General features: G+C 41.3%; 1 protein-coding gene across 1 annotated transcript; it reads left to right on the forward strand.

Annotated features, from left to right (window-relative positions):
* The first annotated feature begins 1,679 nt into the window (after window positions 1-1,679).
* On the forward strand, window positions 1,680-24,817 carry GPR26 (G protein-coupled receptor 26). Its single transcript, XM_026115834.2, has 3 exons — window positions 1,680-2,764; window positions 8,520-8,633; window positions 17,359-24,817. Exons 1-3 carry the CDS (start codon window positions 2,097-2,099, stop codon window positions 17,588-17,590), a joined length of 1,014 nt encoding a protein of 337 aa, XP_025971619.1. The 5' UTR covers window positions 1,680-2,096; the 3' UTR covers window positions 17,591-24,817.
* The last annotated feature ends 855 nt before the right edge of the window (window positions 24,818-25,672 follow it).

Here is a 25,672-nt window from a genome sequence, read left to right on the forward strand (position 1 = left end):
CAGGGATCTTGCTTCCAATCCGACAGGGAAGCTTGCTGATGTTCTGGCACTGCTCCGCGGTAAAATATCCCCCTTCTCGCTAATCTCCTTAGCCGACATGGTGGAGGACCCTCTTATTTCCAGAAGGAGTCACCTGTAGGATTCCCTCATGTGGCTTTTGGTCACTGCCTCAGGAGAAGACCAGACCTTGAAGACCTGCTCCTTCACGGGCAAAAGCCACTCTGCAGCAAGGGTGCTTCCTTGTGTTGTGGAGGCAGAGAAGAGAAACAGCTTACAAACAAAGCAGGGCTTTGCACCCTGAACCACTTCCTCAGCAGTTCACCCTGTGTGTGCATCAAGGACCTGCATAACCAGACTCTGTGTTTCACTGGAGATCAGTTGGCTTGGAGAGTCCAAGCTGTCTTTGATGACAGTCTTGTGACTTACAAAGTGAATTCCCTTCACTCTTAGCCTTTTAAAGCCTGGTTGAAGAAAAAAGAAACAGCTGGGTGGAAGAGGAGAGGCTCTTCCTATAATATACAAAGCTCTGACACAGTGCATGGTGACAGCTCGGCTACTGAGCAAATGAATCTGAGTGTCTGAAGTGAATAGCTACTGTGAATCGAGCATGCACTGTTGTGGCAAATGCTGGAAGTACAGAGAAAAAATACTCCTAAGCATCTAATTCTCACACACGTGCAGAGGCACTTACTAAGCCGCAATAACTCTGCTGCAGGGTATCTTCCGCCTTCTTTTTGGACAAGGATTAAGGAATGGCTGCTTTGATGAGAGATCTGTCCCAATTGCTTGCAACCTTTTAGTATTCCTGGTTAAAACTGTTTTAAAGAGAGAGCAAAGGCAAACAGAAAACAGTTCCCACTCCTTCCTTTAAGCCAAGCTTACTATTAACATCTAATTACATGTCAAATAAAAATAAATACATAGTCAGCTTTGTCTGCTTTTGCCAAGCTGCTGGGTTTTGGTCTCAGAGGAGGTACTTGCCCTCACATGGATGGAGGCTTTGACTAGGAAGAAATAAATGTTGTTTAAGGGGAGAAAGTCTGACTAAACCAAGAGACTTGCAGCATGTTCCTACCTCTGCTGCTCACCTGCTCTATGACCTTAGCCAAGTTACAATATCATTTGATGCTTTGGTTTCCTTACTTTTAAAAGTTGGGGGCAAGGGGGAGGCAATCATTTTCCTACTGTGGAGCATGTTTGGAGACACAAGACTGCAAAGTGCTAAAGTATAACGATAAAACTGCTCCAGTATCCTAATGACAGCTTCAGGGAAGTAGCACAATATATACATTTTTCCTATCTTTTTGAGCTCACCTAATGAAGAGAAAAGAGAGCCCCTGCCAGCAGAAAGCAAGCAGCAACTGTGACACTGATGCACTGAAATGTAGGAAACATACTGGAGCGTAGGAATGCAGTTACATTGCTGTTTGCAAATTAATGGCTAAATCAATTAAATGAAAGCATGGGATTTCTCTTGAGGAAAGTCTAGTCACAATTGCAAGGAGAAGGGGAGGGGCTGGGGAGTGGGAATGACATAATCACGTTTGCGAATCACCAGCAGTGTGCTTGCTTTAATCCATTAATGGGGTTTTTATCTGTGATCATAAAAAGCAGGTTACATTCAGCGTGGAAGGGAGTGAGGGCTGGAGGAGGGGAGGGGGAGAGAAAGAGCAAGAGAGAGAGAGAGCAAGAGAGGGAGAGGGAGAGAGAGCACATTTCACTCGCTGAATTGCTTGGAAGCTTTGGGCTGATAATTAGGGATCTCAGGAGAGCAGTTTTTCAGAATAGCCTGCTCTCCTTTGGATGGACCGAATGGAGACAGTGGTTCAGTCCTGCTGATATTTTTTAAGCCCTCCTCGCAGTTTGATGGGCATTCCCAGAGCTTTTGTGCACGTCTCTGAAAGCGTTGACGTGGAAAGGAGCAGCGAGGAGGGGGAGGTTGGAGGAAAAAACTGCAGCTCTTCTAAAAATACTGAGGGCATGCAAGAGTGCGAGCAGGCTGGGGAGGAGGGCGAGGTGAGAGCACCTCGCACCATGTTCCCCAGGTGCCAGCGTGGCGCAGTTTCGGAGATGTTGCTCCCGTGACTGGACGCACCATGAACATTTGGGAGGTGACCCTGGCTTTCGTGGTCGTGGTCCTCATCCTCGTGTCCCTGCTGTCCAACGTGCTGGTGCTGATCTGCTTCCTGTACAGCGCTGACATCCGCAAGCAGGTCCCAGGATTGTTCATTCTCAACCTCACGCTCTGCAACCTGTTGATGACTGTTTCGAACATGCCCCTGACCTTGGCTGGGATCATTTACAAGAGTCAACCAGGAGGAGATCAAGTTTGCCACGTTGTGGGTTTCTTGGAGACTTTTCTGACCACAAACTCCATGTTGAGCATGGCAGCTTTGAGCATTGACAGGTGGATTGCTGTGGTCTTCCCTCTAAGTTATCACTCCAAGATGAGGTACAGAGATGCTGCTCTCATACTGAGCTACACGTGGTTACACTCGGTGTCATTCCCGATAGTGGCAGCGTCTCTCTCCTGGGTGGGTTTCCATCACCTCTATGCGTCCTGCACCCTGTACAACAAGAGACCTGAGGATAGGACACAGTTTGTGATTTTCACTGGGGTCTTTCATGCCCTCAGCTTCCTCCTCTCCCTTATAGTCCTGTGTTTCACATATCTAAAAGTGCTGAAGGTGGCACGGTTCCACTGTAAACGGATTGACGTGATCACTATGCAGACCCTGGTGCTGCTTGTGGACATCCATCCCAGGTAAGGTGCCTGTGTGTTCAGCAACTGAGAATATTCACTGTAGAGGAAGCAGGACTAGGTTCAATGTTATGTTAAATACAATCTGATCTGTATCACAGCAGGGGATGGGGAGGGGAGAGAACAAATGTCTTTCTTGCCAGTTTCTACTGTGCATGTTTCTTTCTACTTGTGTTCATTTTTTCTGTTGCAGAAATAATTCTTCTTTGTTATGCTTTGGAGCTCGCTTTGGGAGGGAACGCAAGAAACAGGCAGTTTTGGCTGGGCATGCACTTTGTTTTGAGATAGTAATCAGATCACTACCCTTTGTCTCAGAAGTTGGAATTAGCATTTGATAGATTCATATTTTTTGCCACTGTCAATCCAAAACGTACCGGGGTCTCACTGAGAGGCAGCAGTCTGAGGTTGCACATGTGCTTTTGCTCAGGGACTTCACAAGGGAACCTGGGGCACTGCATGCTCTTCCTTTGCCCAGCACTTCCCTTCTTGCTGTGTGCTCTGTAACTTTATCTTTCCTGAAGGAAGGATTTTAAGGAAATGACATTTGCAAAATAGGCATGCTTGAATGCTTATATTTAAATCCAAATGAGAGAGACTTAAGTAGCAATGTTAATATGACAAGCAAGGGGTATGTAAAGTTCATTTCAAATGCGAGTCCTTAAGCAAGCCCGTTGTGCCTAGATGCAGGAGGAGAAAAGTCTCTGGGGGCTGGGAGAATAACGGGCTTGAAGGCAAACACCAAACAGGTATGAATGTATATTGGGTTGCTGTGCAAAAGAGTCACATCAGAGATTATGCATGAACTATAAATCTTGCATGAAAAGGGTTTTGTCTGGATCTGGAAAGGAAGCAGACTTGGCTGAAGGAGAAAGGGTGGGTGAGGCAGATTTTCCTAGGTTATTGGGAAACAGGGGAGTGCAACTGTAAAGCTGGAGGAGAGAAAGTCTTGCTACACGGAAGCCCAAAGGCAATCCTGGCTGAGGAGCTAGGGAAGGCATCCGGCTGCACAGGGGCAGAGGAAGTACAAGCGCGTGTAGCCTGAGCGTGTAATTGTTGTGCCCGTGAGAAGCAGAGAGGATGGAACAGGGAGGACCAAAACAGGGACGGCTGGCAGGATGCAGGACTGAGCTAGTGAGAAGGAAGCAGCAGGTCAAGCTGGAATGATCTGCCTGGTCTAAGGGGATTTGGGAAATGAAGCCACAGAGCTGAGACAGGCTGGGGCGGGGGGGGGGGGGGGGCTGACACCCAGCAATGTCTGGGCTTGGGGCAGAGAGGCTCTGACTAGCCAGGGCAGATGGGGTTATGACCAGCTGTGATAGGGACAGGGAGGCCAAGCAAATGAGTGCATTCTGGAAAGGGGAAACCAGGGTGACTAGCCATAGCATGGAAAGAAATGAGCCTGGTTTATTTAGAGGAACTAGTTTGGCTTGAGGGAGAAATGTGTGCCTGGAGTGGGCAGTTGGAAAGGAAAGGGTCTGGATGTATTTGCCTGGGGAAAAAAGGAGAGGATGGTTTGACTAGGTAGGGTGACAGAAGAAGACCAGAGCAGCAGTGAGGGATGTCTGTGCTGGATGGGAGAAACTCTGCCAGAGACTGAAGGGATGGGAAATCTTTCAGAGAAATGCCGGCAGGCTGGAGTGCAGGGAGGTGTCTGACACTGGGGAACAAGTCTGACTGGAGCAGAAGGATGCTGAGGGCAGTCGAGAGGGCAGTCCCGCACCAGACATCCCGCCTGAAACCCCTGCTGTCCTGTGCTCTGCAAGCTGGAGGCAAACGCAGGCTCTCTCCATGCTCCAGGCAGTTCGCAGCCAGCCAGGAGCTGAGCTCCAGAACCTGAATGCAAGTAGCTGTCCTCAAAAAAAGGAGGTCATGTTTTTGTAATTCCTAACCCTGAGGCCAAAAAGTCTGCAAGGATCAGGGTAGGACAGCATCCTACTAGAGGAATAGAGACATTTGCTCATAATTCTCCAGTTAAGCTGTTTGGTTTCTATTTTGACCAAGAATGTGCAGCAGAACTTTGGGTGAGTCCTGTTACTGATCTTGCGAAACACACATATAAATCTTCCCTTATCCACCTAGTCATACTGAGGAATAACACACACACACACACACACACACACACACACACACACACACAGGCACACACACCAGGTACTCCCAGGGATTGCCATAGACCCACTGGGACTGTTTAAAATATCAGTTGTTATGCCTATTACTTTAACTGTGACTGGATAGGACAGAAAAGCTTAGAAAAAATCAAAGGATTTTTTCTGGTCTAGGTTAACTTGAGGGTGTTCCTACATTTTGTAAGCATCTCAGTGAAGGGTTGATTCAAAGACACTGAGGGCATCGTACTGCCTTTCTCAAGAGGAGACAGAACTGTACAGGCACTTTGCTACAAGTATCCATTATTAATGATTATTATCTGTCTCCCATATCAGGTTATTCCATGCTTCTCTCTAAGAAAGGAGTTTTATGTCCCTTTTTAGCCAGCAATGGTGGCTGATTCCAACCTATGGTGCTGCTTCCTTAATGGGTGACACAGGTACCCAACTGAAGCAATTAGACCTTGGATTGGTTTCTAGACTGTGAGACCCTACTCAAAGGCTGCAGGGCCTCCAGCAGTAATCAGTTCATAAAGCTCTGGCCTAACAAAGGCATAATTTGGAATATATGAGTGGTGTCAGTGACGTACCTTTTGGATTAGAGTCTAAAAATTAGGCTGAGATTGCCAAAGAAACCTACAGGTGTTAGATTCCTAAGTCTATTATTTCCAGTGGCAGGCAGAAAAATAAGTGTATGACCTGTATTCTCTGACAAAGGTCATACTTACTAAGCAACAGTGGAGATGGGCTGTGTTAGACAATACTTTCTCAAGGTCAGCTCTGCATTAGTCATTCTCTTTAAGGAGTCCTATTCAGACAGCTTTCCCTGCTCTGCATATTTGAATTTCGGTCAGCAGGCAGGATGTTCTCACGCCACGTTTCTCTCATCTTGAACAGTCTGTACTTCAGTCTCTCTCTCCAACTCATTTTTGTCATATAGCCTTAGTCCAGCCTTCATTTTCCCAGACTCCCCTTCTCTGCCAAATTCTCCATATCACATCTGTCCCCCGTTTCCTTTCTCCTTTCCCTTCCCTCATCCCGTCTGTTCACCTCTACATTTCATGGCAATATATTAATTTCCTTCTCCACCACTATAGTCTGTCTTTTGTCCATTTTTTAGGTTTAAGGTAATGGGGAAATGAATCAAAAAGGTCCTTTCCCATTTAGAACCCACTCATGTCTCTAGCAGAACCTGTGCTACACAGCGAGGCAATACGGTAGTATATACATAACTACAGACAGGAAACTTTGGTGTTTATTCTGGTGCCTGATAGCATAGACAGGAATGCCAGGAAGATGAGCATGAAAGAACAAAGCTGTCCACCTCAGACTACCCTGATTTTTCTGTTTTTTGCATGGTCTAGCTTCAAACCTGAGAAATGCGTATGGACACTTTTCTGCTTCCTCTGACTCAGAATCCACCTGCAAGGCAGTTTAGCAATAGGAATTATGACAGATGGCTTTATTACCTGTGGCTTGGAAAGCCACAAGTGATCTTCTGAAGATCATTCAAAATGAGTACAAAGGAAACCTCCAAAATCCCCCACAAAATTGTGTCAATGTTTAGGGCAACATGTCCTTTCAAGTTAGCTTAGGTATTTTTACTGGGTACTGTTTTTTCTTAGCTTTGTTCCTAACACCAATTTATCTTGATTATTGTGAGAGGTTTGTGCAAGAATTCACTTACATTCTTAACACATGTATTTCTTAACCCAAATTATCTATACCGTCTTTTTCATGTATCCAGCTTTACAGATCTTAAGGTCCAGTATCTCATAAACTTTATTTAAAATACCAGACCTTCAAAGGAATATAGCACAGATTTTTCCAGGATATTCGAATCTTTAAATCGAAGCTTAGTCAATAATCCAGTTCTATTACTGGTGTCACTACTGGACATTATGTATGTGTTCTTATCTAAGCACATGTAAGTATATCTATGAAAGCAAAATACCTAGCTGTGTGCATGTCTCTATATGAAAGCAAGAGATAAAATACCTTACCCTGTAATGTGGTATTTATTGGCTACATCTGGAAAAGCTGAACAAAACAAATTGGTTCAAGACCTCAAAACTTCTCAAGCAATGCATGAGCCCCAACAGTCAAAGACAACTCTGTACATGCTAGATACAGTGTGGAAAGATATAGCTAGGGAAACTGTTAGAGGTGAAAAACAAACAAGCAAAAAACACCCTAACTGGACCTACTTTGGAGATTTCTTTTCCTATACTGCCAGGTGCCTGAGATATCAGAAGTCTCATAATGCAGGTCATAAGTGAAACTGTAGAACCTCTAAAATCAGCTGCCTGCATCTAAAAATACTTTAAGTTCTCCATCTGTTGCAGAACTGAAAGCACATCATAGGTTCCCTGGAAAAGGTGAAAGCTTTTCTCCTCCTCAGACTGAGAAACCTGCCATTTCTAACTTCAGATAACTCAGGTATAGAACAAGTAACATTTTTAGATGCTTTTTCATTCTACTTAGGCATATTCTTTAAGAGTGAGGTGATTTGTTATTTCAAAAAAGAAACTTTTTCCACTGCTTTTTGTTCATTTTTACCATCCTGGTAGCTGCTCCAGGAACTGGTAAAATAAAACCGTATATAAAATGGATCAAAGGAAATGCTTTTTCCTTTAGCATAATCTAAAGGTAGCATAATAACTCACTGCCATGGAGGTCACCGAAGCACACTGAGATCCTCAGGACATAACAGGTATTCAGATGAAGATCAAACATTTGCAGTTACAGTATATAACGGAAGGACATGGTAATCAACCTCACAGCTACTAACGTAACTGAGTTTGGAACCTGACACTGAGGCATCAGGTATAAAATCTGCACTAAAACAGTTACTTCCCTCCAACCCCCCATCAGCACTGGAGTTGTTACACAAGCGTATGGGTGAGGAGGACAGGCTCTTGCTTCGTCACTCCCCAGGCAAGCAAATTGGTCAATTCGCAGGGGGTTTCATGGTGCAAACGTGAGGGCTCACTTGAGGAAGGGCCAGTGACCCCGTGCCCTCCGCTTTGCAAAGCCTTCAGCACGGAGCCCGCTGAGAACCGCACCAGCCGCGGGAAGATTTATGGCCAGGCAGCTCATAGCTGTGTAACATAATGACCACTCCAGTGCTGCACTGAACGCGTCTAGTATGTTTTTCCTGTTATGTTTTTGTTGTGTTTTATTGCTTATCTCTCTTGGAAGTTTCTCCTGTCTCTGATATTGTTGTTTGAATTGCTGTTTCTAGGCAAGTACCATGCTGCCCACCCCACTTTGGGTATTTTCCAAACCTCTTTGAATATGATGAGGGAAACTCTGGCCTGCAAATACGGCTTAAATTAATTCAGAAAAGAGCTACAGCTACTTAACCTGAGGCTGAATTCCACCAATTTCACTATATAAAAATAGATATAATGAGTGTGTGCATATAAATATGCATACATATATTTCTCAGTAACTGCTTTTCAAGGGAAGATGATTGTACAATGCATTAATACTCAGTGCAGTCCCACATAAATGCAGTGCACCTGGTATTGTCCTCTATGAATACCATGCTTACCGGAAAGATTGATCTCAGTCTCTCCTTAAGTAAAGCCATTAAACTTTGCTACATGCTATTATGATTCATGTTCTTGTTTGTGTTGAATGTCACACAGTGTAAGAGAGCGTTGTCTGGAAGAACAAAGGAGACGGAGGCAACGAGCAACAAAGAAAATAAGTACCTTTATTGGCACTTTTATACTTTGCTTTGCACCTTATGTAATTACAAGGTAAGTGTGAACCTCCCTACTGAAACAAACTCTAACTTGGAAAAGTAGGGCACTGCGAATCAGAAACAGATCGCTAAGCCTCGAGTCCCCTGTAAAACTTCTGTCCGACATTTCCTTCCACTCCTATAACAAAGAGTGCATTTACTGAACTAACAGAACTATACATATTTCATGGTACTTATTCAATACAGTTCTGATGTAGTCTGTGGGCAAAATTTTGGTCCGCAGAGGCTAGGGAATCAGATTTTTAGTCCTTTTTCAGGCCAGATAGTCAGCTGCTCCTCAGACTGCCTCCCCAAATCAGGGGGATGATCTCTAGAGTAAGACAGTAGTTGGAACAAATCAGACGATAATAATCTGGTCAAACAAGATCAGACTGAGGTGAGTATATGACCCACAGGCTTAAAGGGGAATTTTGTCTAACTGGATAGACTTCTTAGTCATAAACAGAATATCAAAGCTGTTCTGGCTTATAGCTAAAAAATTCTTGTGATTTATGGTCAGATGTCCTCATCTATCTTAAGCTTATCTCTAGCTTATCTTTGAAAATGGTTCCTGTGGGAAACACAAAATTACCCCTATGAGAAAAAAGTATTAAAAAGTGAGTATATCTAGATAAGAGCTATCAAGTTATTGTAAGGAAATTTACAGCTAGCATTCATTATTAAAAGATTTTGGAAAAAAATGAAATGCTGCTGTTTTATGCAGAGCAGAGAGGAAAACGAAGGATTTTTAAAGTACCATCTACTCCAGTTTTATCAAACAGAAATTATTGGGGCTGACTTCAGTCAAACTCAGATCCACCATAAAAATAAATAATTGGAGAGATAATTAGCTGAATTAAGTCTCAGTATAAGTGGTCACATAGCAAAAAACAGGTTTTTCCAATGTGGTATAATATTCTGAATTTCCATTTCTAACAAAATAACTTATAAGAGTGTCTTGTAGTCTCTTGTTACAAAGGGAAACCTACATGCAACATTAATTTTATGTTCATGATAACAATAACTAATTAATTCATGCTGTTTATTTGTAAAAGAATGTTGCAAATACATTTGTAACAGTGTTACCATATTTATCTTCACTTCAACTTAATAGCTGCAATAAGACACTCCACGCCACACACTCTAACCAGGTGTGACACATTATGTAAGCATGGTCATTTAGTCCTCAGTCTCAGGCTATAAAATATCAGAGTATTTGTCTGACTGCAAATGGTTAAATTTCACTTTGTCTTGGGTCGCTGAACTTAATAAAAATCATCGCAGTCGTAGTCATAATAGCTTGAGGCTCAGTCCTGATCACCACTGACTGTGCTAACCAGACTGCTAGACTATTTTTGTGCTTCTCTATAGGCATCTCAGGCCAACATGTAGGCACTACCTCCACAATTGCCCTTTGTCTGTAGCACTCTCATTTGCGTCTGGACAGCATATACAAAGCTTTGATATCATCCCCAGCTAATGAGCTGTTTAAGCCCTCATTTAATCCCCTGCTTCGGGGCCAAAGCAGATTTCTCAGCCAGCCATTCCTCTGCCATGAGCAGACCCTAATCCTCTGGGAATGTGTTTAGCCCTCACTGGGCTCTTTACTTTTCATACTACTCTTTGAGGTAGCATTTGGAAGTCCTAAGATACAGAAGAGCGGTTAGAAAAACCTGGTCCTTCTCAATTTAGTTTGCGTGAGAATCACTTAAATATTCATCCAATATGGAATAGCTCTAATAGGAGAGAGATTCCCCACAGAAAATCTGCTCTGATCCTGATCCGAGCAGGGCATTCCCTTTGGATATGAGAAACCGAGATTAAAGCTCAGATAAAGCAGATCTGGGCTTTGAACATCTGTCTTCAGTCTGTCGAGGACTAATGGCTTTTCCACAGAGAGTGGCTATAAGTAGAGTCAAAATTTAGAGTCCTAAATTCGCAAGATACTTGCCCAAGCAGGGGTGGGGTGGTGCGCTAGCCAGGCATGCCAGCCTGGCAATAAAGGCTGCCTCTTTCCCAGCATTTTCTGACACGTCTGAAGGGATCTATGCACAACAGGCTGAAGGGAATTCCTCTTTTGGCTTCTTTAATCCCCCCTCGAGACTTTGCTGGGCATGACAACGCATGGAGGAGAATCCCAGGATGGGTATCATATACCCAGGAGACTATGCTTCCCTGTGCCTGAATCGGAAAGGGCTTACCCGTATGAGCAAGTGTTGAAGTGAAGGGGATTATCAGGGTTTTGAGATCAAGTATATAAATAAGTATGATTTTCTGGACTAGGTCTAGGGTGCTATGCACAGGATAGAGGCATCCCTCCTCAAGGCAGTGAATAGCAGATAACCAGTGAAGTGTACCTCTCATTTGGACAGCCAGCTCGAACCAGAAATACTCTTAAATTAAACACGGTCCTAAGTACTTTGGGAACTGAGGCCTCAGAATGGGAAATTGCAAGGCTTATTTAATAACATGTTTCTGCTTCCACACTAAAAACAAATAGTTTCCCCCAGCAACTCTGTGAGTCAGTAAAAGGGTTGTGCTTATAATCCCGGTCAGATAAATTCTCTGGTAAACCAAAGTTTCTTTCAGATTACATTAAAGCAAGATTAGATTAGTTACCCCTTTTATCAGGAAAATGCCCTTTTAATTAGTTCATTGGCTGGCCTTATGTAATATATAGTAGTATGCTCTGATTCTGCTTGATTTAGCTTTCCTACAGTATGACAGAAGTATTACATTATATTTTCCTAGACATAGCTAGTTTCTTGGTTTGTAATAGTGCTGTTAGTACACATCTCTCTCCTTTTGCTGTGTTTATTATTATGTGACTAAATAACATTATTCAAAACCTATTTTCTCCAAGGAACTTTTTCATAAAATAGATTAAAATACACCATACCAATTTCTAATATTTATTTCCAACTGCAGGCCTTTCGCACCAAAATGCAGAATTTTGTTTATGTAAGTTAATAATTGCTGTCAATATGAGAGGAAATTTGCCTTTAATTAAAAAACCTGAAGTTATATCAGAAAGAAGTTCACAGTCCCAGGCCCTCAGGGAAAAGGGGAGGATGGTGGAACAGGCAGAAGAAGATTTAAATTCTCTTATATCATCCCTGGAGGACACTGGATAAACAAACCATGTTTTTAAACAGATTGACTGCCTTCTGCACACAGATCCTGCTTCGATCTGGACACGCAGGTTCAGAATTCCTGTCTGAGTTTTGCTCTTGCCTGTCTGTGCATATAAATGCCTGATTTCCCTGTGCAATTTTAGTTTGTCAGATTGGAAGAATGTGGCTTTCTAGTCTCCATCAAAAGCCTCAGCTGATGTGAGATCGAGATACTTTCCTCCTGCATGGAAAGTCTCGTAGTACAAGCTGGCCAGTGCTGCTCTCTGTCATCACACCTTTGTGCCGACAGGTAGTTCCTGCAGCTCGGGGGAACAGCAATGGTTAACAGCAAAGGTCTGCAAGACTTGCGGGTCCTGTTATAGGAGTTCACAAGTCACGCTGCTTCCTTACAGAATCTGGCCAGTTGTAATATAGGCATCACTTACGAAGCAAAACTGACTAACAATAAATCAGCTAACAATCACCGAGATGTCTTTAATTAGTGAAGTAATTATTAAAAAAAGGGCTCTGTCACAAGCAAGATATCATACAAAAGATACACTTTACCAAGTAATAAAGTGAAATATAGTAAAATTAACATAAAAACCAACATAAAACCCATGGATAACTTACTGGTATCGTTAATACAACAGAAAGCACTAAGGTCAAACTCTGATAAAATCAGAATTAGGCACAAATGGAAACACCAGGAATTTAAGTTAAAAATTGGATCCAAATTCTTGGAGAAAGGACTGAATTTCTTCTTGTGAGAATAACATCATCTACCATCTCCAAAATGCAATGCCTGTTTTGCTTCACTGCTGAATCTTAAGACATTTTAGCCTGCTTGAGACTCTTGGGTCTACTCAGAATTTTCTCCATAACTCAGTAAAGTTCTCAAGTTTAAGCAGTGCACAACAAATATGTTGCCATTATACTAGCCTTTGAGCTGCTCCTATACATTTTCAGTAAAATATTTTGCTAAAATTATTAACTATATATGTATATGTAAAGAATTTTCAGTGTCTATTATATACAAAAAAAGATCAAGGCAACATTCTCACTTGTTTACTGAAAATGCAGGGAAGTAATTGGAGAGCCACTTGACACCATTGCTCTAGAAAATTATAAGTTTCTAAAATATTAAGAAAGTATCACAGCGGAACATTTTATAGCTTTGAAGTAAAAAGGTATTTGAAGATCAGATGGTAGAAGAGTGACTTATGAAAGCAAGCAACAGAATTATGTAGCTTAGCCAGAGAATTTAATTTACAGGTAGCACTGAAATATTAATGCTCCTTCCCTGAAAATGTCTTCTTTTTGGCTGAAATGTTTTATGAAAATTGAAGCTATGCATATAATTTCCCTCATCAACGAGAGAAAAAAACCCTCTTTCAACGGCAATAAGGTATATTATATGCCTTGAATGACTGAGATCAAATTCTTTGTACATTAAGTGGAATTGCATGGCTTGGTGTTTGTGCACATTTCTGTACTTTTTGCTTGATAACTAGAAGTGTAATTTGCTATCAAAAACAACACACAAGAATCATAAAACATGTAAGGATTTTTAAGGCAACATGATTAAACAAAATATTAAAAATTCTCTTGGTAAAAATGTAGGTTTTTAAATTGATCAGTCACTGAAAGCAAAATTAGCCAGTCTAGGCTTCCAGCCTCCCAGTGTCTATTCAACGTGCTTTTAAAGAAGATTGTTATCAGTACATGGAGCTGACTGACAGAGACCGAGACACAAGTTTGTCATACCTTGGTCATTAAAAGCATCCACTGATGTTAATCAAGCTTAATCAAATTCATATCTGTAAAGTGTTCTGCAAAAGTAAGTCAACGAGATGAAATTCAACAAGATGAAATTTCAAAATGCAAAGAAGGTGACATCAAATATGTGAACTAGAGAATAACAAGTTAGGAAGAAGCATGGCTGATGGTAGATTACAAAGTAAATACGAGTCAGAAGATGATTAGTTTCTATATAGTCAGCTCTCATTTTAGAGCATATTAACGTGGGTGTTATAAGCTGCCTTTTATTAAACAAGAGAGAACATTCCAGCTGGGACCCCCACAGCTTGAGTAGAAGACAATTATGTCTGAATTTGGTTCCTACTTTGTAAGAAAGATGCCGAACATGCCCTGCAAGGAAAGGTTGAAGGAACAGCATTTGTTTAGTCAAGAAGAAAGAGAAGAGCGACAGATGGCCATTCTCTGGTATCTAAACGCTGCGTGCAAGGGCATGGTGATCAGCTGGCTCACACGGCACCAGTGGAGCAACATGAGTGATTCTCTTCAGTACTTTCATAAAATGAAACCTGTTCACCTCAAGATACTGAGGTACACTTCTTTGAGATTTTTTAAGAGAAGCTGGAAGCTCTGGCAGACCTGCCAGTTCACAGGTGTGCTTGAGCCTGCTTCAGCTCAGGGAGCTGAGCTAGGTAGCCTCTCCCAGCCTGACGCACCTGGGAGCCCGCAGCTCAGTACTCACCGGAGATCTTCTCCTTTCACGTGCAATCCTTTCCGCTCTTGTCCCCGCCGGGTGCACCTGCCCTCCCTGGAGGCAGCACGTGCTCAGCCACAGAATACTCCTGGAGTGGCCATCCAGCCCAATAAAAGAAACAAAGAGCCCAAAATTAGTTTGTTCATTGGTAATAGGGCGGATTCACATAAAGCGAGTATTCGTGACAGAAAGATACTCCTGTCTGAAATATGACCGTTATCAATGACTGATATTTAATTATTTGAAAGTGAAGTTAAGAAGGCATAAAATGAATTGCCAGACCTTGATTTCAGTCAGTTCCCTTGTGTAACGATTCCACTGAATTGCTCGTTTAACATAGCTTAGCTTACACTGCGTGGTGTTGAAGTGCATGCAAACAGATACCAAGAGGTGCTCAGACACCATTTCAAAATGAATCAGAAGAGCTCCTTGCTGGTAAGAATTTGCAAGAGCAGAGGTTTTTACAGCAATGCCAAACTAAATGTCCCTATGTACTGGCATGTTTTGAGTACTACTGACATCCTGAAATGAAAGGTTTGCTTTGCGGAGTTCATTTAGCCTAGAAATTACATTGCTTGACTTTCTGCCTCAGAGTGTGCCACTTAATGCAACATGTAAGAGCACTTTGGTTTATATTACCACCCCTAAAAACATCACTGGACAAATGTACCAAACTTCTAGTGGAAATGATAACAAAAATGACATAATTACTAGGCCAAAGTGCGCAAAACTATTCTCAGTTTTAGTATCACTGGCACTGTGATGGTGGACAAAGTCCAAACAGTGACTGCAGACCCAATGTGCTAAGCACAATGCAAAAACTGAAGAAACAACATTTTGCCAAGGAGTCTGCAGTCTAGAAAAGACAGAATGATGGAGAAAGGGAAGCTCAGAAACACCGAAGCTTGTAGTCAGTGCTATAACCAATTAAGGCTCCTTAGTCCCAAACTCATGCTCTAATGATTGGACCATGCCATCTGCCAGCACTATTTTAAACAACAAGATGTAGTGAAAGTTTATGGAATGTGAATAAAACAACCAAGGAAAGAAAAGTCTTCATCCCTTAGCTGCTTGAAATACTAACACCGTCATCATTGCTGCTGCAGAAACCATGCTTCGAAATGCTCTTTGAAAATGGTTCCTTTGCCTGGAGAAACATTAGCAATTAAACTACTTTCCAGGCAGATTTATGAACACCTGCTGCTGAAGACAGTTTTCAGCAAAGATTTTATTTGCCGTTGCGTATCAGGGCTCTCTAGCAGCACACACATCCTCTGAAATCGTCCTGCTCTAGAAAAATCAATAGTTTTTCAACAGCTGTAGAGACATATTGAACAGAACTGTCCTTCAGTGCTTCTCAAAGACATGTGAGAAGAAAACCTTGTGGAGTTAGCAACGCTGTGCTATCAGACATGCTGGAAGTCTCAGAACAAAGTGAACTATCTGTGTAGCGTAGGTTTGAGGAGCGTGTAATGCTCTTCCCTTCCCCCACCTGATGACTTAAAATTTTGCCTTGTTGATTTTATTGCAAATGTATACCATTGGCCTTTAAAATAACCATTTTTTAAATTTAAAATACATACTTGCCTTCAGACATGCAAATAGGGTGATTTTAGCTCACTTCAGTTATCTGTGTCTCAAAGATCTAGGCTTCTGCCATAGGTGAAGGGCAGAGAAAGGTAGAGAGCAATTTTTTCCAGCCTCAGACAGCTGGAGACTTGCGCTGGAAGTACTTGTCTCTTTCCACGGACCTTTGATGGGACCTAGACAATGAATTCAGACTAGATGCTAGATTAGTGGATAACTAACGTAACAGTAGGGATATGATTCCTGTTAGACCAAGTAATGACAGTGTGTGTCTCAGTCTCAAACTTTAATATACAAAATATGGCTTCGTGAAAATATTTAGAAAAAAAGACACTTGGCTATGTAGATTTTTTTTTTTTTTTTTTTTTTTTTTTTTTTTTGCAATACCTGTGGAGGAATTTATTGTGTGTGATGATGCAAAGCTGGTGGTAAGCATGAAAGTCAGCAGGAAATGTACTTGGGGACGTTCTATTCCCTTCACTCCCCTTAGGGTAATATAAAGTCTGTGTTGAACTTCAGCTGTCAGAAACATGATCTTGTAACATGCACTGTTATACAAATGCACACAACATCGTTAAATGAAGAAAGCTGAATATAAACTGAGCAGCTTTGCTCTCTAATAAAAGATATTACCGGGATTGAAAACCCAGAGTAATCAGAGAAAGTAACACATACTGTCCATATGGATACGGTTTGGCATGGAGACTAGAAGTGTAATGGCTGAGGGTGTGTTATGTAGAAAATGATCATGTAAGTGGATGCTGCATGATGTTTTTCATGAAGAGTAAATTTTCTGGAAAGTGTGGCCCTGCTTACCTCAGAGTATTTATGATCCCATACATAGTATCCACTAGAGAGGAAAAATAATCAGGGCTAGGTTACAGTACTCTAGAGACGGTGGTGCCCCTTTATCAAATATCTCCATGACCTGAGTGAGCCAGATGAGTTCAGACCTGACTCTCCATCAAAGATATTTCAACTTTGAGCTTTTAGACTCCCAAAGGTGTATTCTAGTAACAAATAAATAGGTTTTTTGAAGTAAGACTGCCTCATATCCTGCTGGAACTGTTCCGTTTTGCACACAATTCTTCCGCAGTTACTGAGGCAAAGATCAAGAGAGTGTTTTAGGAGACACACACCCAGAGCCTGCTCCCAGCCTCAGTAAATGCACAGCTAAATATACTAAGTCAAGGATATCTTGAAGTTTGGAGGTTATGACACTTCAATAGGAGATGTGTAATCCCATCCTTGGGAAGCACACCTCAGACTTACATATGCAGTCACAAACAGGCATAAGGGGAGCACTGCATTCACATTTTCATGTTTTTTTTTCCTTATGTTTTCTTGCAAGTGCAAGAATAAGTTGGGGGGTTTTGCTTTGTTTGGAGGGGAGAAGCTGTGAGAGGACGTGGGGTTCATTCCAAGGAGAAAAGCCAGGAACGGTTACATCGGTTCATCCGCTTACAATTGTGCTGTTGCTCCAAGTCTTTCTCACTAACCTTCACTCTTTCCACCTCCTCTCTTCACAGACTGATTGAATTATCCTCTGTGGTCCCCATTAGTTCCCACTGGGGAATCGTTTGCAAGTGCTTGGCTTACAGCAAGGTTGTTTCAGACCCTTTTGTGTACTCTTTGCTCCGACACCAGTACAAGAAGACATGGAAAGACATCATAAACAGGATTCTCAAACGAAGCTCCATCAATTCCTCCGCCCTGACGAGCGAGCCCCAAAATCGCAATATTCTGCAGCTGAATGAATGACGAGGCCGGTATGGGATCGTCCGGAAATGTAAAACAATATATGGTAAAACAAAAGTACCTGGCCTATCCCCAGCAGCTCTGCTCAGCTGACGGGGCTTCGGACGCAGGCTCCAAGGCGGATTGAAGCCCAGCCTGCCTCTCTGCGGCAGCCCACGTGACAACCAGCGAGGCAGGCTGCCCCGCGCGTCCTTCCTCCAGCAAAAGCGTGCTCTTGCTGTGTGCTCCTGCAGGCTTCACGAGTACACATCTCCCACTGATACCCAGCAGCAGCCACACTTACACAGAGGGTGAAAGCTGCTCCTCGGCAGGACTCAGAAAAGTCCTGGGAGCAGAAAGGTGCCACCATAAGGTTGCTCTGGAAAGCCGCACGGGGCACTTGGTGCTGTGCTTTTCACTGGCTCCCACCAGCGGGGCTTCCACCTGGCTTTACAAAAATAACCCCAATCTGTCTGCTGGAGAAAAACCTCCAAAGAAATTAGTAGCAAAATCTTTACCTGGATATCCATACAGTGTCCAGCACAGTGTTCAACCTCTTCTGACAGATGATTTTTTGAACCATTCTGTAGAGCTGAAAGTAGAGATAATCCTTTCTCTAGTATGCTACAGACTGGATTCAGCCCAACCTACTATACATTTTCTAAGTAATTTCCATGCAATCCTATTAGTTTTCTCCCTGTTAAATTCCAGAGGGTCTTTCATCTAAAAATGGTAGAGAGGATGGAAAGGTCAGGATGCCTATTGCATTCAAACCCCTTTCCTGTAAGTCTGAGCTATAAGGAAATGCATTTTGCCCAAGGGCTGCAGAGCAAGGTCTTGAGCCCAGAAGACAAAACAAAACATATAATATATGTTCCTTTTACTGAGATTTCATTAATCATGATTTTTATGCCTATAGACATACTATTTAAAGGAAAGATGAGAGCCCAAAGCTGTTTAAAGGTACTATTTCCAAAGCATTTGGGGCAAAAATAATGGACCCCAACCCTCCTCACCACAGAAGTGTGGCCAGTAATCTGGACCCACATCTGACCACCCCGACACTTCAGGAGGTTTGGATTTGGATCCTTACAGCACTTGATTGTAGCTGCAGACTCCAGTGACTATGCTGGTTCACGGGTGTCTCTAGCTCTACTCAGTGAGGTTATTAACATTTACCACGCATTCAGTTCAGCCTGCAGCTAACACAGGCCTACATACCTGTAAAATATCCAGAGTCTGGACAATCTTACATGTGACACTTCCTGAGAGACCTATATAGTATATATATATTTTTAACATTATTTAGTTCATCGTATTCCTCTAAGTACAACAACAATTGGTAGATGGCTTTGTAATTAAGTGTCATGTAGACATCAGATGCTAAAGCCATCATTCAGTGATTCACGAAAAATTACTTCCTGTTTTCAGTGACTTCTCTCTCAATTCAGTGAAAATGCACTATGAAGTGAGACAGTTTTTTCAGTGTTTTCTTATTAACTAAGATGTAGAATATCAAGAGCAATAATTAATCAGCTGTCATTTCTGTTGCTATGATTTTTTAGGAATAATCAGTTTCTGAAACAGATTATGTCAGAAAGAGTCCTCCTCATAATCTCTTAAAATTAATTTCAGGTAAAGAGCTATTGGATTTGAATGTTCAATTTATATGTTAATTGGCAAAAGACTTGCTACCAGCTCCGACCTTAATTCTGTGCACATTTATCTCCAGAAGGTGACTTCAAGTCCATACCACAAAGGCCAATTAACATCAGGAGTGAAATTAACTTTTGCCAAGTAGATCTAGAAAGCTTCTGTCCAGTGGCCATGAAGAACATAACTATTTTGGTGAGGATAAAATAGTAGATACATGCCCAGACTACAAATAGTCTCGGACAATTAGGCTTCACGCATGCAATGGCAGCTTAAATAACAGCTGATCTAGTTGGCTCTGTTGACACCTATCCTTACTCGTATTCTGCTTGCAGATACAGAAGCCAGGATCATTACATTTTTTTAGGAAATGCTTATGAGTTGCCGCCCCCTCGGTCCCCCAAGCAAGGGGTGCTGTATTGGGGGTGTGGAGAGCAGCCGCCACGGCTGTCGTGATACCGTGGCTGCAAGGGTAGACGTTAACGTACAAACTCACATTGTCACGTGCTTCAGGAATGGGACAGGTACCATAAGAGAGATCAACAGCTACCATATGAGTAAAACCCCTCAGCTTAACCACTCATTTTAGTTATAAAACTGTAGCATAACTACATTAAAATACACACACATGGTTAGTCACAGAATTTAACTAAGTTTTTTCCAACACTGCATTCAAAATTAGCCCTGAACCAGCTTAAATTGTCTACCTCATCTTAATCATTTGACTTACTAGGTGTAACATAATCTTCTCAGGTGCAATAGATAAAAACAGCCGGTTCAGTATTTGTTTCTTGAGAAATCCAAGTCATTTTGATGACTTGATTGTATTCTGAATGGAAATAAGGTTGATTATTACTAAGTTTAAAAAGATAAAATGCTCTGTTATCAGATTGTTACATGTTTCACTAAGATCACTTTTACTTAAGTAACTTGAAACGGGCTGATTGCTAAAGTTCACAACTGTTGTCAATTTATATGTGGGGCTGCTGCCAAAGTCAATGGGAGGTTTGCATGCTGATAAACCTAGCCCCAGCGAGATTTCAAATTTTCAGTCCATCCTTCAAGTATAGTAAGACAATTTCCAGAAAAATTTTATGATACTGTTAGGATGACTAGTAAAAGATGGAGAAGGATATAGCATTGGACTTGTCTCATTACACGTGTGTATCACAATCAGTCATTGGTCGATTTACGTGTCACCATGAGCAATAAATCTCTCCCCTTGTATGTGTTTAAAAATTTGTCTTTCTTTCATGGTGCCTTTTTTCTAGAATTAATCTTACAACAGAGAATAAATATAATTTCCCCTTACTTACATCAGCTCTCTGACACATTGTCATATTTCTACTGTCTGAAGCAAGCGATAGTTGTAAATGCTGGTGCTTGATAAACTGACTCAATATACAGAATAAAAGTAATACCCTAACATTTCCTGGCGATATTTTATAAGACACTAGAAATATGATACTGTGGCTCGTTAAGTGCTAGATATTCAGCTGACTTCTTATAGACAACCGGCAAAATTTTCTAAAATGTATGTCTAAGTGATGAATGTAAATATGAGTAATTATGTGTCTGCTGAGTATTATATATATAGTATGTAACACTTTCACTCCAGTGCGTTAGAATAATGATGGCAAATGTAATGCAACAATACTTTATTATCTCTGACCACGAAGCGGAACTGTTCTCTTGTCAAACACAAATGTGTGTGTGTGTGTGTGTGTGTGCGTGTGTGTCGGGGTGGGGGATTTTTACAGCTGTTATTTAAATGTTTTTGAAAAAGTTTGTAAAGTACGGCTACAATGTGTGCCCAAAATATCGAACTGCATGTGCAAAAATTGTGCAGCTGCTTAGGCAATATGCAGTTTTCTATTTGTTGGTATCTGCAATCCATATGCAATATCTATTCCTCACATGCATGCTCAATTAACGTTTGCTTCATATTTTGTAAATTTGGCAGGCAGAACATTGGCAGACAATTAAGAAAATTTAGTCCACTAGGCCATTTTGTAGATGCTGATTTTTTTTTTCCTCTGTTCATTTTACGGTTCCATATTATTTGTTTACTCTCACAGCCCTAACTGTCAACTGGGATCCCAGTTTATGTTATGTTTTTGAGCCAGTTTGAATGTGAAGACTTGGGTAACTTCATCGTGCAAAAGCTATGAGAGACTGATACGAATTTATTGAGCAAATAATTAGCACCAGACCCTCTCCTGACACAAACCAGCATAATAGTTGGTTGTCTCACCTGAGGATCCAGTCCCTTTAGATAAATATATCCACAGGTTTTATTGAACTATGTTTTAAATATGCAGGGCCATGTTTTCAAAGGTATTTGCACATGAAAGAGTGTAAAGAGATCTTCATCTGTGTAAGTGCCTCTTTGCATCTCCAGGCCTGTCCTATTGCCTGTAAGACCTCAACAACCTGTTTTCAGGTTCTGAATCGGACTTCTTAGACCCTCTCAAGTTTTTTCTCAGAAATGACCAAGTCTAGCTGCTCGAAGTCCCAGACAGCCCCTTCGGGAGGCTCTGGGCTCTGCAGCGGTGGCCGCTCACGGCAGTGCCCCTTGCTGCGGTTACCAGCTGTTTTGCCAATGCATCTGTTTGCTCTGGGACAGTGCTGGGAAATGATCCTACTTCACGTCAGATCAACAACAAAATCTTCCTGGAAATGATTTTTTTTTTCCTTTTGACTAGCCTGGCTTAGACTTGACTGCAAAAACAGCTGCATCAGCATGACTTGAGAGGCCACTGAACTGGGGCAGAAACGGATGGGAATGAGAGACTGAGGGCCAGGAAGGCTCCTACTGCTAAGTGAAGGAGGCTCCCAAGGCTCTGAACAAGGTTCTGTATATTTTTACATGTGCCTGAATGCCTTTGAAACAACCCTTTGGAAACTGCTTGCTTTCCACTACCATTAGAACCATCTTCTCCCCAAATAAATGCAGATCATTTGTTCTTGTGATCAAACATTGCAAAACCTCACATGTATGTCAGCTCACTGCTAATCCACCCTAGCAATCACTAAATATTACAGCACATCCTGTCTAGCAGAGAAAGCGCAGCTAGGTCCTGATCCTATGATCACTATGCATTTGCTTTAAGAGGAGGCCCTAGGTCAGTGATGCGAAGCAGAGGCTTAAGTGTTTGCAGAATCAGGGACTGTGTCTTTGTAACCTACTCAAGCCTGAAGAGGGGAGACAATGATAACATTTTAGCCTTAAATCTATTTTTTTATTTGCTTTCTATGCTTTAATTCAGAGCACTAAGTATATCTTGAAATCTTTCATGCATGAACTTTCTGTATGAAAAGCATCCTGCTCAAAAAGACAGCTGTCCCTGTTGGGGGTACAAAAGTTTACATGGGGAAAAGAGCTGCTGCAGTCTTTATCAGATGTCTACTTCTTACCTGTAGTCCTGCTGTGTATCATGTAAATATATATTTAGGATTATTGCTTTTTAAACAAATGCTGATCTAAGGAATTAGAAAGGTTGTTATGGTTTATCATATATATGTCTATATTTATAACAGAGATGGTTAGCCCTGTAGTCTGTAAGTGCACTTCAGAAATGTGTGTGTTGAGAAGCAAATGTTTCAAGTGTATGACAGCATGCATGTGCAGTAATTTGTGTAGAACAAATATTAATTTTTGTTGAAGAAATATTATTGCACATGGTTTCAATGTACCCAAAGGCACGAGTACACATGATTGATTAATAATCTACAAATGTGTAGCTGGAAGTCGAATCTCCATTTGGCATCATTACTGAATACTGGGAAACTGTTGAAACTGTTTTCTAGTCACTTGTAGTTATATAAATACATCTTTAAAACAACCAATTTTTAAAAAAAATATGCAAAAAAAATAGTTAAAAGAAAATTGTGAGCCCCCTCCTTCTTGGGATTGAATGAGCGAGAGTTCCCAAGGAAAAAGAAAAGCAGCACTTCAGAGGGCGAACACCAATGCGTGCTCGTGGGGTACTAGTGGGAATGCCGCACGGCCCAGTTGCAAACTTGGGTATATCCTTCCTGCCGGTCCCATCACAGACAGACCCATTCAGTAATTTTGCATTTATGCTATCCAGAGTTCTTGAACACAAGCAAAAAACCATGCTGGATTTCTGACCGTGAAATCCTTATGTAAAGATAAGGTAATTTCTACTCCTCCTGCTTTGTTAATGTGCTCAATGAGCTACAGAGAAAAAAGAAAAACCCTTGAAATGAATGACCATTATTAAAACAAAAAGCCAGTAAAAAATTGCAGTGTCCTCAGGGTCACACAGCACCTGTGTGTCGAGGCTGGGGACAAGCTCTCCGTACCCTGCCGTCCGGCTCAAACGCATGCCAGTAAAAGAGAGCTACCTGCATCTAGCCGCAGTGTACAACGAGTCTTTAATAACAGATACTATTGGGCTTCCCAGACGAGATGTTTGAAAAATCACTATCACAGATTGCCTTGGAAAATAGAAATAGATAACTAAAAGGTGCCTTGATTTACCTTTGTTTATACGCGGGGCAGTTTTCTAAGTCTTGGAATTTTTCGCAATGATTTTATTTTCTTACAATCATTTTATGATTAAAAAGTCCCATGTACTTGGCAATCACAAATCAGTCCCGTCTGAATTCTTATAGGAATGTAACATATTACTAGTCTTTCCAGACAGAGTTAGATAAAAACCTTTTCCTCCAGATTAGATGGTTAGATGATTATTTGTTTAAAAAGAAAAAGGGGACTGGTTTTACAAACACTTACTGTTAGTACAGTGTGTCTGCTTGAGTGAGGAAGGACCATCCATATGACACGACTTTTAAAAGGTCCAGCCTGTGTATTTTAACCTTTCTTTTTGCAAATAATAAAAAATGAGTTTCTGATTTCTAAAAACACCTAGCCAGTCTGAAGAAATGTAGTTCTGAAATACCATTAATAATAGCTGCTGTAGATAGGGCATGTTTTGATTATTTTGGTGTAAGTACACCATTAGAATTTATTGCATTTTACTTTCGTGTTTAACAATAGAATGCAATTGCAGGGGCTATTTATTTAGGGAGAGGAAAAAAAAAAAGGCAATCCACAAAACCTCTCTCAATCCCATGGAGACAGAGATGCACAAACCAGTTTCTAATGAAAAAATGCCCAAGAGTGCCATGAGTTAGTATGGACTATGGGACTGTAGGGTCCCACACAACCTAAATTGTTTAGGTACACTAGATTGTAATAGACTCCCAATATATGTTTCAGAGTTTCAGGTTCATTCATGTAAAGACAGATACATAAAATTCTGCTACATTAGTACCTTCATTTTAAAGAAATACAACAAAACTGATAAATTTTAACCTGAGTACAGATTTTTGAATAAGAGGCCTGTGCTACCTGTTCTGTTTACAATGGCTTGTGCTTTGTGAATACATATCAAATGTTGTAATATATTTTTATGATATAGAGTTAATGGTTAATACAAAGTAACATATATAAAGAAATACTATATATGTATGTTGTGATTTTGTTAAATTTACTGTTCCTGAAATGTGATTATGATTAAATGACTTTGTGTGAGCTATTTTTTAATATAAAAGTTTACATTTTAAAAAGTCTGTTTCACTTCCTTGTTGCAAAAGTCAAGCTTGTAATGTCGCTGCAAAGAGGGGCACCAAGCAGTTCTGCTTCACTTTTGGGAAACAGCCACAAAGCAAACCACAATAGAATATTATTTAACAGCAGTTATGAGCATCGCAAGTGAAATATCTAGAGGACCTTAATGCATAATTTATGTCTAGTCTTAATACGTATAGTCCTACTTAAGGGGGAATAGCTGGTCGTCCTCACTCAGAAGCCATCTTTTATTCTCTGTGTGAAGTCCAGACTGTTGATCCCCAAATCTATTCATCTGATGACCTGCAGGGTTTCATCACTACCTGTACTTTATCAACAGCACCAGAACTTCAACGCTTATACTTAGGTAAGCATTTATTGAAATCAGCACAAATTTATCCAGTCTCCCTGCTGTGAACTCTAGGCAGCAAATTGAGCTGAAGATTAAATTCCACTCTGATGGACAGATGAGGCCTCCGAAGGGCTCTTTTGCTTCCCTTAAATCTCCATGTGTTAAATCTCCATTGTAGAAAAGCAGAAGAGACCCCAAAATAGCTGACAGTTCTCAGACATCTATTAATTTTTGATTTAACCAACATAAATTTATGTCACTGGCTCCCATACCACCCCTCTATTTTAAACAGCTTAGCAGAAGAGTTTCTGTCTTTCACCCTTCCGTGTGCATGTCCCTTCTCCACCCACCCGTTTTGGGCTCCAGACTCCAACAAATTCCCGCGGAAACCTGCCGACAGAGTGAGCGGTCCTGGGAGGCTCTTTCTGAGTCCGTGGGAGGGTTTATTTTGCTCTGGTCTCCATTATGTGATGCTTTTCATCCCTTAAGAAGGACCTAAATA

Source organism: Dromaius novaehollandiae, chromosome 6, assembly GCF_036370855.1.
Source record: "Dromaius novaehollandiae isolate bDroNov1 chromosome 6, bDroNov1.hap1, whole genome shotgun sequence".
In the NCBI taxonomy this organism is placed as follows: Eukaryota; Metazoa; Chordata; class Aves; order Casuariiformes; family Dromaiidae; genus Dromaius; species Dromaius novaehollandiae.